This window comes from Periophthalmus magnuspinnatus, chromosome 10 (assembly GCF_009829125.3).
Source record: "Periophthalmus magnuspinnatus isolate fPerMag1 chromosome 10, fPerMag1.2.pri, whole genome shotgun sequence".
In the NCBI taxonomy this organism is placed as follows: domain Eukaryota; kingdom Metazoa; phylum Chordata; class Actinopteri; order Gobiiformes; family Gobiidae; genus Periophthalmus; species Periophthalmus magnuspinnatus.
The window spans coordinates 6,192,840-6,207,870 of record NC_047135.1 but is presented as its reverse complement, the minus strand read 5'-3'; the positions used below and the strand labels follow the sequence as shown (position 1 = coordinate 6,207,870).

At 38.4% G+C, this 15,031-nt stretch overlaps 1 protein-coding gene across 2 annotated transcripts in view; it reads right to left on the bottom strand.

Annotated features, from left to right (window-relative positions):
* The window catches only part of spock1 (SPARC (osteonectin), cwcv and kazal like domains proteoglycan 1), a 120,833-nt gene that overhangs the window by 62,697 nt on the left and 43,105 nt on the right, over positions 1-15,031 (bottom strand). For both annotated transcript variants that reach the window (XM_055224702.1, XM_055224703.1), the window contains exon 3: positions 3,615-3,660. In XM_055224702.1, coding sequence (XP_055080677.1) covers positions 3,615-3,660 — 46 coding nt within the window. The remainder of the gene's footprint in view (positions 1-3,614; positions 3,661-15,031) is intronic.

The following is a 15,031-nucleotide window of genomic DNA, read 5'->3' as shown; positions in this document are numbered from 1 at the left end:
CCTACTGACCAGTACCCCAACTTCTGCATCTGTAACAGTGCACCTATACTCATGTCTCCAATTTTACAAATAAGATATCAATTCAACAAGTAAACTAAATACCATTTATGATAATGTGTGAAAGGACACACGTGTATGAGTCCTGTGCTCAGGTCTCTGGCTTCCTGTGGCTCTCAGAAGAGATTTAAAGCAGCTGTGCTTGTGTACAAGTCTCTGCATGTTAGTGCCATATGAACCATTTCGTACTCTAAGGACCTCAGGGACCGGCCTCCTGCTGGTGCCCAGAGTCAGGACTACCCATGAGGAATCAGCATTTCAGTTTTATGCAGGTAAAATCTGGAACAGTCTTCCTGAAGATGTGAGACAGACCTCTACTTCAAATCAAGTTCAAGACAAGTTCAAATCCAGCCTCAACTGTTCTGTTGCGCTATGCGTTGCATATGACTGAAAGGCTTTTATTTGCACTGTTATTTTTTCTTTTAAAATTCATAATTTTATAAATTTCTTGTTTTTGAGTTCTCCAAATAAACTTGCCTTGCATGTTTCAGTTGTTCACAATGTCTAGTCATAGACATAATTTCCATAATTTCCATACGGTTACTAAGGACTAATTAGGTTTTCAAACGTCTCGGTTTTGTACTTGATTTTTGTCTGGCTCCTTGAATGACAGTTCAATCTACTCCTACACAATCCATACAGAAAAGAGATTTCATTTACATAATAGTGAGGACTGGCGTGTGGGCTCTCTCTCTGCTTTATGCAAGAATACAACACAATTACAGCACAGTCCCATTGTAAAACATGTTAAATATGGATCTGGGCAGAAAAGGATGAAATATAAAAACAAAAACACAAATCCTGTCATTTCAGTGTCGCACGGCTCACATTATTTTATGTTTCCTCCATCAAACCAGGGGCTCGTGTTTACCACAGCACAGACACACTGCAGTCTTGATTATGCTGAAAAATTTCTCTGGAGACGGACCCACCTCAAATGAATTCATCCCATTCACTCTGAACATCAACACAACTTTTGTGATTGCATGGATTTTTTCAATTAGGCACCACAAACAGAAATGCTAATTGTTATCAAGGGACTGGATTTGTAGCCAGAGGACAGCCAAAATCTAGTCAAAAAGACGAGTGAATGGGAATCATAGTGAAAACAGATGCATAGATTTATACATGTTTACACTGTGTCAGATCTACAGCTACACTGGTCTTCTAGAATGGTGTGTCATGCAAATGGATTTGGCACATTTTTTCATTTATTTGCACTTGGAACTTGCAAAAATGAGTGCACTATTTTCTTGTGACTTTCCTATGGCCTCTTTGAATCTCTGGCAGTTTCAAAAGAGTGCCACGCATCCCAAGTCAATATAAATACAAATCATTATTGCCCGACAGGTCCTGTTATTAGGTAGTCAGGTGATTAGGCTGTCGGTGGTGTGTGTGTGTGTATGAGTGTGTTTGGAGCAGAGAGAGTTTAGGGCTCTGCAGTGCCAGTGCATGACTGCAGCACAGCACGAGGCAAAACACACAATACTCACACTCTGCTTTTTCACCCTCTCCGTGCTTCCCCATTGAGAGTACAGCTGAAAGAGCCCTGTGAATAGATAGAGCCCATGGTCCCACAATCATAAGTCAACCCCCTGTACAATGGCAACAGAAAATAGTGCTGTGTGCAGGAGTTTGAGAAATATAAAATGCATATAGAGATGAAAATGAAAGGTTGAGAGAAAGCTGGAAGACTTTAACCAAGTCAGTGCGTTTTACCTTCGCAGAAGATACTACTGTATACTTTCAGAGCCAGGAGAAAATACATTAATAGAACTAACTACAAGTTTGGTGAGATTTGGGATTTTGGAAGTTACTTTGAAAACAAAATTAATTTTATCTTACAACTTAAAAATGGCTTAAGTATTGATTTGGATTTGGAAAACATAATACACTGGACTTTGGACACTGAATTTGTGTTGTGTCTCTGTGTCTTTGTGCCTCTGTTTAGAAGGAGACAAAACATTCAAGATATGCACTAGCATGTATATTCCACTTATTGCTACATCACAAGAACAGTCGATTTAGGCAAAATGAAGCCCTATTTGTGTCAGTGGTGTCACAGATCGTAATACCCCAGATACAGAGGCTATACCTGTGTAAATGTGACTTTTCTTTGCCTTGTGTTGCTCTGAAGAAACAGCAGGACTCCACACTGTTGAGGCTGTTCTCATTAGGCACTTTTCACAAGGAGCTGGCCCAGATAAACTTGTGCTCAGCAAGTCTCCCCTTGAAGACTTACTGTTACTGCTCTAGATATGCAAACGCAAGCCAACACAAACGAACACAGAGGTGCAGAAAGATCGTGCCCGATGTCTCACATTCGCATCACCTCAAAGTGCAGAGCAATAACAGAGTTTAATCAAGAGGGACGATCGGTCTGCAGACTGACAGCTGATTAAAAACATGTACACCATATTAATTGTATAAATAAAGATAAATAAAATAAATAAAAAACTCTGGTGTGGATTATAAACTAGGACTGAAACAGCTACATTTAAAGGTCCCATATAACGCTATTTTCTGATCTATGTTATAATGTTGTTTCCTTATCAAAAACATCCCTGGAGTTGTGTTTTGTTTCATTCACACATGTTCAACACACAACTCCTGCATATTTAGGCTGTGCTCTTTTCTCAAACAGAAAACACTCCTTGTGATGTCCTGTGGTAATACAGGAAGTGCTCCACTGTGATTTTAAACTTCATACACCTTCACTAGAATCATTTGGATCCTTTCAGCCCTGGAATTTTCTATCTCTACTAAACAAAAGGTATAATGTAGCTGTTAACTTGAAATCTCCCACTTCATGAGATCACAAGGTGGAACAGAGCAGTTTGAGCTTTAGGGATGCAGATAGACGAATAATAAAGGATTACTCAAATGTGTGAATGAAACAAAACACAGCTCCATGTATGTTTTTGAGGAAGTAAGAAACATTCTAACATGACTTAAAGCTCACAAGAGTCCATTTTGTGAAATATAGGCCCTTTAGGACATTACCAGAACATCATATGGAATTGAGTGGTTGTAGATACATCATATCATCATTTGTAGATTTGATAAATACACACAATAGAACAAAAAAACATCTTTCTACACATGATATGATAACAGTAATTTAGTTCTGAGTTCAAGTTGCTGTCCCTTAATACTATCAAGGTAATTAAATTCATTTGTTGTTTTTTTTAATTAAGGTAAGCTTTTGAAAGAAAAGCCCCCATATTCTCAAGTGTAACCTGGCACAGTTATCAATGTAAGTTCAATGCTCAGAGCAATGACACAAAAAACAGTTTGAAGAGAGAGCGTAAGTACAAACAGCACCGGGAGTTACGTTTTTGGCAGCCACTTGACAAACCAGCTGGAGCTCTTAGTTTCCTGAGCTGTAAACTATGAATAAAGAGTAGAGGAAATAGAATTCACATCACGAAAATCAAAACCTTTGTTACCACCTTCTAACTTTTGTACTTTGAGTTTTTGATCCCTCACATACCAGTGCGCCTGATAACAAGCAGTACAGCAGCGCTAATGTACACAACACAAGCCGCAGGACTCACCTTGGTCTAGAGACTTGGCGGGGGCCCAGCTTTTGAAGTAGTCATCCTGAATGAAAACACAAGGAAAGAATTCACTTCACACAGCGCATATGATTGAATTATTTTACAAAGGCGAGCGAGCACAAATGAAGGACTGAAGTATGGCCCCTCTCACTTCTAACAAAAGAAAATGACGTGACTAGTCTAAGTGGAGTGTTGGCTTTCGACCGGGCGACCTGCGTTTGAGCACTGGGGATGATACAAAAGCAGGGTGAGTCAATTGTCAGTGTGTGCTTATTGGATGAATGGCTCTATGTATGTATCATCTAATGCTAATTTCATTCACAGTTAAAATATCTGTTTGGCATCTGTGTAATTCTTCAGCTGTCCAGGTATGATCCATAGGACAGGAAAAATGCTATTCTCTCAACACTGAAACTAACACGTCTATTTGTTTACAGTTTCTGTTTGTTGGCTAGGTTTACTGAACTGTGAGTAATTTTTTGCATAATCGTTCAGGCCCCTAATGGCTGCTCTCACACCTATTAGCATACTGGCAAGCGCCATTGTTTTCCTTGTTTTGAGTCCTCCCAAATCAAAACAAGGAAACAATAGTGCTAGCCAGTATGCTAATAGCTGTGAGAGCACCCATTAGGGGCCTGAACGATTTGATAGAATTGATTTTTTTTTTTTCTGCTATCTGTTTGACAGTGAATCTCAGCTATCTCTAATCATTGACAATCAGCTTCAGTCTTTTCAATGGAGAGGTCCACAGCCATTAGTTAAAGCATGTGATTTGGAACAGAGAAAACTTGTTGTGTATTTTACTGTTAAATGGCAATGATTAAAAGTCTCTAATCGGGGAAATAAACATTGAAAGTCATTTTAATTGTTTGCATTAAGACAGTATAAAATCCCTAAACTCTAAATGGGTCTATACAGTCTTTAACATTTAATATTCCATATAATTATGAACAATTTTACATGCAGGCATTGGGTAAGCAGTATAGCATATTTACAATATGATCCATTTTGTGGTTAACAGTCCATGAAGCAGTAGTTAACATAGGCAGGCGCAGTGGCTTGAAACAAGACCCATAATTGTACACAAACAGCAGTAAACCCTGTGTGTATTTGATTAGGAAATCATTGTATGCAGAGACCACTTCTCCAAAAGGTCAGCTCTCACTAGGCGCTCTATACATTCACTATGGGGAAGTTGGAGATGTGTGTTTGTTTATTGCATTGGAGAGGGTTTCGTCCCACTGTCACAGAGCGATGGAGTAGTCGGCATCTAAAGTAGGCTCGAAGCAGAAGCATATGGGTGTCAGCGGGGTGCGGGACTGTGTCAGTGTCACAGACGGACCCAAACCGCAGGATCTCCAGCTCTTTCATTATTCAACATGTGGCTGAGGGGGCACAGAAAGCAGCCAGTTTAAGCAGATGTGTCCAGATGATTTGGTTAATTGATAACCATGATTATCTGGGTCATAGGAGCCAATGTAGAGCCGAGTACCAGATTTGGAATTACGACTTCAAGTATCATGGCAACCAAAGAGCCAATCTGGAGCAAAGCTGTTGAAGGTAACACCTCTTCCTGCTCATATGGCTGGTTTAGCACAGTGTGAGTGCTAAGCAATGCTGTCAATCAAACCTGTTGCTAATTTTAATGGGAGCGACCTCGGGGAAAGGAGGCAGCTAATTTAAAAAAAGCAGAAAATAGCGAAATAAAAATACCAGGATCATGTAGAGCGGGTTAATATGAACATTTTAAGACTAAAATGATGAGCCTGACAGTTGCGGTTACACTTTCTCAGTAGAAAGTGAATTGGAGCCAGAGTTGATGGAGCCAGAAGCGTGCCTATTTGGAATGTGGCGGCTAGCAGGTTCGCGAGACATATCATGAGATTGAGTCCAAGTGAATGAGACAAGACGAGACTGTGCAATCCAGTTCACAGTTTTTATTTATTCGATGTAACACTTTAGCATCCATTGTAGTACTGCTTTTTGGAACTACAACTTCTCAAATTGTATAACTCAGCTCTTAACTCTCTTTTCGCTCTCTCTTTTTTTTTTGTCAAATGAAAATTCTCATGCATGCACAATCTTATCTCACGAGATCTTGTAGCGTGAGGTCTTATCCCATCCCTAGTGACAGTCTAAGAAGGAACAGTAATGTATTAGACCAGCGTTTCTCAAACTGTCGCGCACATACCACTGGGGGTGTGTGACCTCCTCTTCCTCACGGTATGCAAGGTCCTCTACAGTTCTAATGGTTCCACTTTTTTGGTCCACCTTTGGATAATTTGGTTAGAAAGACAGTAGCAGTGGTGTAGTCCAATTTTAGACCCGGTTTAGCTCTAGTTTAGACCACAAATAGTACAATTATAGAACTGGGTTAGATCTTGGTGAACCTCTGTATAAGCCAATGGTGAGGAAAGTCATCGTTAATAACAGTTAAATCAAGCAAGTAAGCAAGCGAAGTCCATTTATATAACACCTTTTCACAGACAAGGACGTAACAAAGTGCTTCACAACAAGAAATCATGATGTGTATTCTCATAAAATTAGATATTTAGACGTTCCTAAATGTAAATTTGTGAGGGGCTATAACATTAACATTGTCTGTGTAATCCCTCAATCGTCCAGGTTGCTAAACATTAACAGTACAAAATGGCCAGTTGACCCCCCTCCTGTCATCCCACACTGACACTAAGTTAGAGCAGCTTACGCCTTATTAAGCGCCTCCCCAGGGCCCAGACTTCACTCCAGCTCATTTTATGTCCATCCTCTCCCACTATTAAATATCTCTATTAGAAAACCCCTTTATAGTCACACAAGTGCAAAGACGGGCGTGAGACCAAGAGGTAATTACTGCAGAGTTCCAGCTCAAGTGTTCTACGTTGGCACAAATATAGGGTGCTATTAAAATTAATTCATTTGAGATGGCACTTCTTATCTTTTATTTTAAGCTGTAAATATTCCATTAAGTGTCTTTCTTGACTGTGTAGAAGCTGGACATGGCCTCAGATAGGACAGGCTTTGATTCATTCTTGACACTACATATGGAAATCTGTCTTATATTAAAATACACTATATTAAAATACACCTACAATATTAAAATGGTCCCTGGTTTGTCTGTGGGACATTAAAGGCAACGCAATTTTCTCAGTTATTATTTATAAATGCATCAAGCTATTTTAAAATAACTCAAAAATACAATCTACATGTAAAGGTACCTCGACTTAAGAATTAGATTTATAGCAAAACTATCTGCCCTTTCACTGATCTCTTTAACTTTAGGGCTGTAGGCCTTTAGTCGTTAGTCAGTTAACCGGTTGATGGCATCTTAGTTGACATAATTATTCATTATTAAAATATAATTGTATTGAAAGGAGATGTTAGTGAGTGAGTGAGCTGAAGATTTGGTATTTTTTGGTATTTATATGCAACATAAGGCAGATCAAAGTCATGATTCACAAGTTTTATTTGTTTTTTTCTGCATAAATACTTGTTTTTACAGTTGTCTTGTGAGTGCAGTTTGGGTCAGATACATAGAGATACGTAATAGTTTTGAGAGCTTTTGCCACGCCCCCTTTATTAGTCCACTATTCCACTAATCCATCAGCAGGACATGTCTTCCAACTCAACAAAGAATGTCTTTAGTGGACAACAGCCCTGTTTAACATGCTGGTCATTTACAGACATTCAAATGGACATAAACATGAGGACGACAGAATGCTGGCAAAGACAAGAAGGTGGGACAAGACAGAATTTTCACAAGACGAGACCCAAGATAAAGTGAGAACGAGACGAGATTTTGATCATTTCACAATTTTGGTCACATGCTTTTTAACTGGTTTAATTTTTGTATATACATATTGTGTTGTGAATGGGTTTTATGTGTTGATAGACTTTTTAAAATGACAAAATTAAATCATTTTCCTCCTGCGCTTTTAATATCCTAAATGCATTAAACAGGCTTTATGCTTTAGATTCTGCAGTGTAAACCCCCACATAGAGCCCTAATGTTTATTACAATACACTCAATACCCAATATGTGTATTACACTTCATTTTTATTATTTTAATGATTCGAATAAAACTGGCTCTGCTCCTCTGTTCTCTCTGTCGCTCCCTCACTGCTGCCTGTGCATGCGCATGTTGCTAAGGGGGACACGGACACAAGAGGGAAGCTTTTCTCTCCTTCTTTCTTACTGTAAACTAAGTTATGGATGCTGAGGGCCTAAATATCTCTCTTGTGTATTTCGTAATATTATTTTGCTAACTTTTTTTTTCTTTTACAACTTTAGCACTAATTATTTGCATCAATATTAGTCCTAACCCCACGAAATAAAACTGGTAGAGAGTTCAAAGTGTGCTCTGTCAGAATACGAGAGCTACACTGAGGATAAAAATGTCGCAAGATAGTTTTTCCCATGTGCGCGCATTCTCAGGCATGATGTCTCGGTCCCAGCCCTAGAAATAATGCAATAAGAATATATAAATAGTAATAATTTGACTTACCTCTGCTTCCTGTTCACCGTTAGCAAAGTTGGAGGGCAAAAGAGAGGAGAGAGAAAGAAAAGGTCAGTGATAATGGCACAGTATGAGATGTCTATCAGGTCTATTACAAGCCACATGTTACTCATTCTGAATACTGAGCTCCACCCGGCTCGTTCAGTCCGTCGAGGGAGGCACCCGAATGAAACGTACCCATACGCTTGTTTCATGGGGTCTTCTTATTTGATGTGACATGTAATTTGAGACAGACTGGGAGCAGATATAAAGAGTAGAGAAGAGGAGGCTGGTACAAGTAAAGTAATAACCTTGATGCAGTGAGGATAGGTAAGCACATTTTGAGGGCATGGGATAGTGCTGCACAAATCACTTTATTTAAATTATTTAGTGTATCACAGAGTTATTGAATAAATCCCACTTAGAGATATGGAAGATATGCAAGATTCTTGATTAACTGAGGGGTGTTTGTAATGAATAAGTCCTGGTTTTAGATCAGTTTAGTCCTGAATGTAGTAGGTTTGGCCCTGTTATAACCCAGGTTTAGTCTCACCCAAACTGATGTGGTGTGTGTGCAAAGAGGTGGTGTACATTCTTGTCTGCTGCATAAAGGTGTGTAAACTATTATAAGAATACAATGTTTTTGGTAGACACATTTTATTCATATTACTGAGCCAAATTCGCCTTAAGCTACGCCACTGAAACACCATTATAAAAGACAAATGCATTATTATATTACAGGGTTTCTTCATCAAAGAACAGACAGACTGAAATGCTCTTTTTAGGATGAGTAAAAGGCTCGATTTAACTTTGTGATGTCATCAAGTGAGCAAGTGTCAATCCAGGAAGTGTTTGCACTTTAGACTCCTTCAGATCATTTAAGAAATAAGATGCATTTCAACTATAAAGTGTGAATCTATAGTTTTTAGCCTTATTTTAGTTGAATGCTTCACTCCTCAGTGTACCACTAGAGGGTACACTGGGTCCTTCTGCTAGAAACATGTACGCTGTAAAGAAATTAACGCTGAATGACTTGTTTTCCATTCATACATAAAAGCATGAAAAACCCATTGTGTCATTTGATTGGTTTAAATAATGCACATTATATTTATTGCAGTATTGTGGAAGCGATAAGGAAAGCTTGCTTACTGATACTTGTACTAAAGCTGCTACTACTACTACTACTCCTGCGTTATGGAAAGCCTCACTAGTCTTTCTTTACACTTATTATTCTGGCTGAGTGTGAGGGATGACCTTTTCAATGCCCAAAGCCCCCATTAATATTTTAGAGCGCTCATCTCAAAAGCATTAACTGGCTGTTTAGCTCGCTGTGACACTGCCCCAATGTCATTCAAAGCCTTCAAAGTGATTACAGGCAGATAAAACCAAGTCGTTATTTTCTTTGTCAGGGGCGGGACTGAAATTTGTACCATCGGATATCTTTCAAGTCGGCTCCGCACCAAGTTCCCCGCTCAACTTGATTTAATTACATCTTTTTTTGGGTTTAATTAAAAGTCTTTAAAATGTAGCACGGCATCTGTCCGGAAATGAGTGAGGATTTATGCTAAAGCTACGCGCGCTGCTCTTTGAGGCGCCTCCGTTTGCCACGTTTTCATTTGATTAGGGTTAATTGGTTCCATGCTTGTATTCAAACACCTTCATGAGTGTGGAGTCTGGCCCATTAGGATTTAGAGGCTGGTTCTGCAACATGATGTCCATATTAAAGTGTGTGAGGAGCCCACAATGAAAACTGAACATGAATAAATCAGTGAGGTCAGTGGGCAGTCCTTGAGGGCAGATAAAACACATTAGCTATCGTGTTATAATTAGATTTAGGTTGGGATCTCATAGTCATTGATTTTATAGCTACTAATGGTAGGCTTGTCACAATAATTACTATATCGACTTATTATTCTATAAATTATAAACACAATCATTTTTTGGGGGGAAATATTAATCGCTTGTACCTTTTCTTTGTACTAGTGAGACATTTTTGGTCATTTTTGGCAGTAATATAAGATTTGTGCTGTAGAAGTTTGAATTATGAACTTTTATGACTCATTATAGATATAAACTAATCAGTTAAGTGTTGCATTCTGCCATGTACTTATGCTCTTTTTAACAATTTAGTACATTTCGAATCGTTTTTTGTGGATAATTCTGCTTTATGGTTTGCTTTCAATATTATCATTTATCATTTATATTTACTTCAGCAATATATCGCTCTTCAAAATGTGTTTGTGACCTGCCTAACTAATGGAAACATGTTTAGACCTCGCCATAATCTCTGGATACTTTAGATAGGAATGTACAGTAGGTGTTGTACAGTGATTTTCAGAATAAACTATGGTAGTAATGTAATTTCACTCTCCTGTCCTTCAACGCTGTGACCACTGGTTCTGAGTTCTTGTGTTTGTCGGCCTCAGTCTCATTGTCTTCAGTTTAAAGTGCAGGACTCACATGTGCTCTGATAACGACTCCCGGTGGGACATCCCGCTGGGCGAGAGGTGAGGAGGGACCAGGGCTGATTCAGAGAAGGGATTAGCCTTTCTCTGCAGCACTACCCTGCACTAAACTCAGACTATTGTTATAGGGCACACATTAGTTCTAACAGTAGCATTAAAAAAGTTAAAGCCCTGCCTCCAGAGCTCAGTCCAGCTGTCATAGCCACAGGTAGAGGATGCAAATCTGGCTCCTTGGCGCCAACTGATCGTTATTAAAATGTATTATGAAAATTATTCACAGGACTGGAACCTTGCCGGAGTGCTGATTCTGACCATTTTGCAAACATCTGCATAAAGAAGAAATACAGGTCAACATAGCAAAGTATATGCGATTTTATGTGCAGGTTTTATATGCAGGTTCTTTCAGGCTATGCTGTTTAAAAGTGGTTGGCTTCAAGTTACAAAGAAATTAAACCCTCACCAGCTCAGACCGCTCACCGGAAAATGATAATCAAAAATAATAACTGATTTAATTTGTATTCTGGGAGTGTCGGAAATAGATTCATAACACTGATTTCACAGGTTATCAGCTAAAGGCTAATGGTGCACTACGTAATTTTTCTCGAAGGCTCACTACTTGCTTGTCTTCATTGAGATGTTATTGGTTTGCCAGGAATGTTCCACACTGTGTCATTAAGTTAATCTATCTTGCATCACTCTTATTAAAATATAGGTGTATTGCTAAAAAAAGTGTATTCTTACTATGTGCATGGCTCTCCCTCCACAGACCTGACCTGTAACCTTGCCTGGCTTTACCTACCTCCACGGCGATATATAAGTTCAGCGCCATACTGGGACACATCCAGGGCAAATTAAAAAGCTCCTCTCTTTCTTTTTACCTTAAATGTGAGATGTGATCACCCCCTAGAGCTGCTAATGTATGAGCTGTGTAATCAGATAGCAGAACCAACCAAACACTATTAAACTGGCTCCCTGCTGAAACGCCACTGTAATCTGCAAATATTACCACTTTCCTTCATGGTGATTGACCTTATTAGTGTACAAATAAGTACTTATTGGGAAGACGCACTAAAAACAACAACAAACTATTTTGTGGCGTGACTTAGCAGGGATGTATTAAAGGCCAGTGATTAGCTTTACACCGCGGCTGTTATCTGTAATGAAGTGTGCTCGGAATAATTGGAGATCTACAGGAGGTGAGTCAAATATTCCACTAACAACTACCACTTACAAGTACATCAATAATTCATGAGGGAAAAGTCAGCTCAGGCTAAATATGGACCATAATCCTGTGCACTTACTGTCAATGGGACAGAGAAATACATTCTATATTATATCTGCGACGGAAACACTGCACACTACTAATTGATAGGCCAGTATGGTGTTCTCCAAAAGTGGTAGGAGGATGTGTCTAGGGAGGGGGAAGTCTGTGGATCCCAGCAAGAGCTCATAAAAAAATTATGTAAAATCCTGAATCCAGGCAGTGATACACTTCTGTTAGCAATTTCTATTTCTCCCTGTCTTTATATAATCATGTTTAAAGGGCCATTTTCTGATCTGTTATAATGTTGTTTCCTCAGCAAAAACATACCTGGAGTTGTCTTTTCTTTCATTAACACAGGTTAAACACACAAACCCTGCATATTTAGGCTGAGTTCTTCTCTCAAACTGTAAACACTCCACCTTGCGACGTCATGTAGTGATACAGGAAGTGTTCCACTGTGTTTTTAAACTCCATACACCTTCACTAGAATAATTTGGATGATTTCAGCCCTGGAACAGCCTCTTTCTACTGAACTCAAGGTAAAAGGAGCTGTTAACTTGAAAATTACCAATACATGACATCACAAGGTGGAGCAAAGGATTTTAAGTTTTGGAGAAGTAACTGATAAAGGGTTACTCAAACATGTGTAAATGAAACAAAACACAAGTATGTTTTTGAGGCGGTAACAACATTATAAGAACCCATTTTGTGTAATATATGACCTTTAAGAAGCAAAAAATCAATACCCAGATACTTATTGATACTAAAACTAGTAGAAACAACATACTATTCCTTTGAGCAGGAATCAATATTGACAAAAATCACATAAATTAGACTAAACTGGACCTGAATAGTCCTCTATATCAGAACTGCAAACACATCGTAACAAAAACTATTATTATTATTTCATTTCATTTATTTTATTGTTGGATTTTTTAAATATATCTATTATCATTGCAGTGACACAATTAAGTTTAAAATGTTTGAAATACTAATAATACAAACAAAATATTACTTTCAATAGTACAATATATATTACAGAATGAAGTTTGGCCATAAATGACTGAAGATAAAATTGGAGTGTCTGAAAGAAAGTGATCAGTGCATTTATAAGACTGTTAAAGTTTTGTGTATAAAGAGGGGCTTTTGAAAATAGACTAAAATGACTACTTTACCACACTCTGAGCTATTCAAACTATCTCCAAATAATCCCAGTGTATTGATCTTATTGCTCACTTTACAAGCTGTTACTGTAATAAAAATGTTCTTTTTCCATCAGTGCCTCGTAAAAGTGTCAGGGAATATACAGCCTAGATTCATGTGGGTATTAACACTGTCAAAAGGCCTCCGCAGCTCTTAAAAGCTTGGGCTAATAGGACTATTGGATTTTTTAAAAGCCATTTTATAATGACAAGAGTTTAACATGGGAAGTATTAAGTGTCACAACTTGACAAATGACCCCCAAAGTCACGTGGTGGTTATTACACGCTGTTAACACTAGGGGGACATTTAAGAGCAAAGTCAGGACGCAGGATGAGACAGAGCGCCAAAGTGTGGACACGGAGAAGTAATATCCACGGAATGGGACGCTATCATGAGGCTGCTGGTTACAGGGAAAAACTCGCCGTTATTTGTGTCATGATCGTTTGAAAGTGATATTTAAGAACTGTCGAAACTTCACCGGATAGAAGGTTTTTATAATTTATTCGTAGGCATAATGTTTTTTTCAATTAAACGTCAAGATAAATGGATTTTCTTGGGGTTTTAAAAGGGCAAAACGACCACACACCAGAACTAAATGTAATGAACTGTTCCATTTCTGTGACTGAACAGATCAACCATTGTAATCACGAGGTACATTTAATTAATTGTACAGACTTTAAAATAAAACATTGATTTCTTTCACTGCAGACACACGCACCGATGCCACAACATTCATTTATCAAAGCTTACAAATGCTGATGTCTACGGTAATGGTTGTGTTTTTGAAAATAAATTAAAATTCCACCTTTTTTTTATTTATTTATTTTTTTATTTGGGAACAAACTCAACCTCATCAGAGCCATCCAATCAAAACTACTGCTTCATATTGACAGACTCATCTCATGTATAAAAAATGCAGGCCAGGCTGTAATGCATTTTACATGTGGTACGGAGAAGATGGAGCTAATATTTTTCCATTACCAAACGCTCATATTCCAACAGTCAAATGAACAGAACATTTCACAGAGTGCCTAACCAATGGTAACATTTACATTCAGAGCCAATCGAGCAGCTCCAAACCAAGACAAATGACTTCTTTTCTTTTTTGCTTACTTCTCCCTTCTTCCCCCTGCCTTCTATTTTTATAGCCAACCTCATTCATCAACTCTTCTCTGCCATTTTCCTCCTCCCTCTCTCTCTTCCTCTACTGAAAACATCCCTCAACTCATCCAGAGAGTGAACAATGGCTCAAAGCAAAACATCAAAAATGTGCTTCCTCCTCGCTCTGTCCTCTCCTTCACGTTAATGAGAAAAAAAGCTCCATGGAACGGATGGTTTCTCACAATCTCCTGTCACCCTGGATATCACAAAGCCAGTGTCTTGAATATTGCTCTGAACAGGCACTTCCTCCTCGTGATCATATGAAGTTCTAGTGTCAGGATGGGAATCGCTGCAGTGAGTTACGGGGAATATGAGACAAAAATGCTGCGGGTTAGAGTATTTCCATAACAATATTCAGAAGATAGGTCGGCAATACAAAAGAAACAGACTAAAATGTGTCTTGTTGAGGTTTAAAAATCAGACCAAAGTGAAAGAGAATTGTGATCTGACCTATTTTGGTGAGATGTATTTATTCAGTATTTTACCAGGTGAGACAGTTGAGAACATTTGCAGTAATAACCTGGCCAAGATGCACCATAAAACAGCACAAGCAGAATACAAACACTCACACATCAATCATAATATCAAACAGTTAAACGTAACACAGTTTAAGGGTATAAAAGTAAAGTAAATCAGTTGGCCGATATTTTCACTTTTTAGTGTATCGGCCTTAAATCTCCAGCACAAACCGGTATTTTGTTTTGGTCAATTTGCTGCCTAAAACACACAAAGCCTTTTTAACACTTTAATGTGGAAAGACAACTACATAAAATGGGATTCACTGCTTAGTTATAAAAAAAGGACTGTGGGTCAGTTTGTAGTAGATTT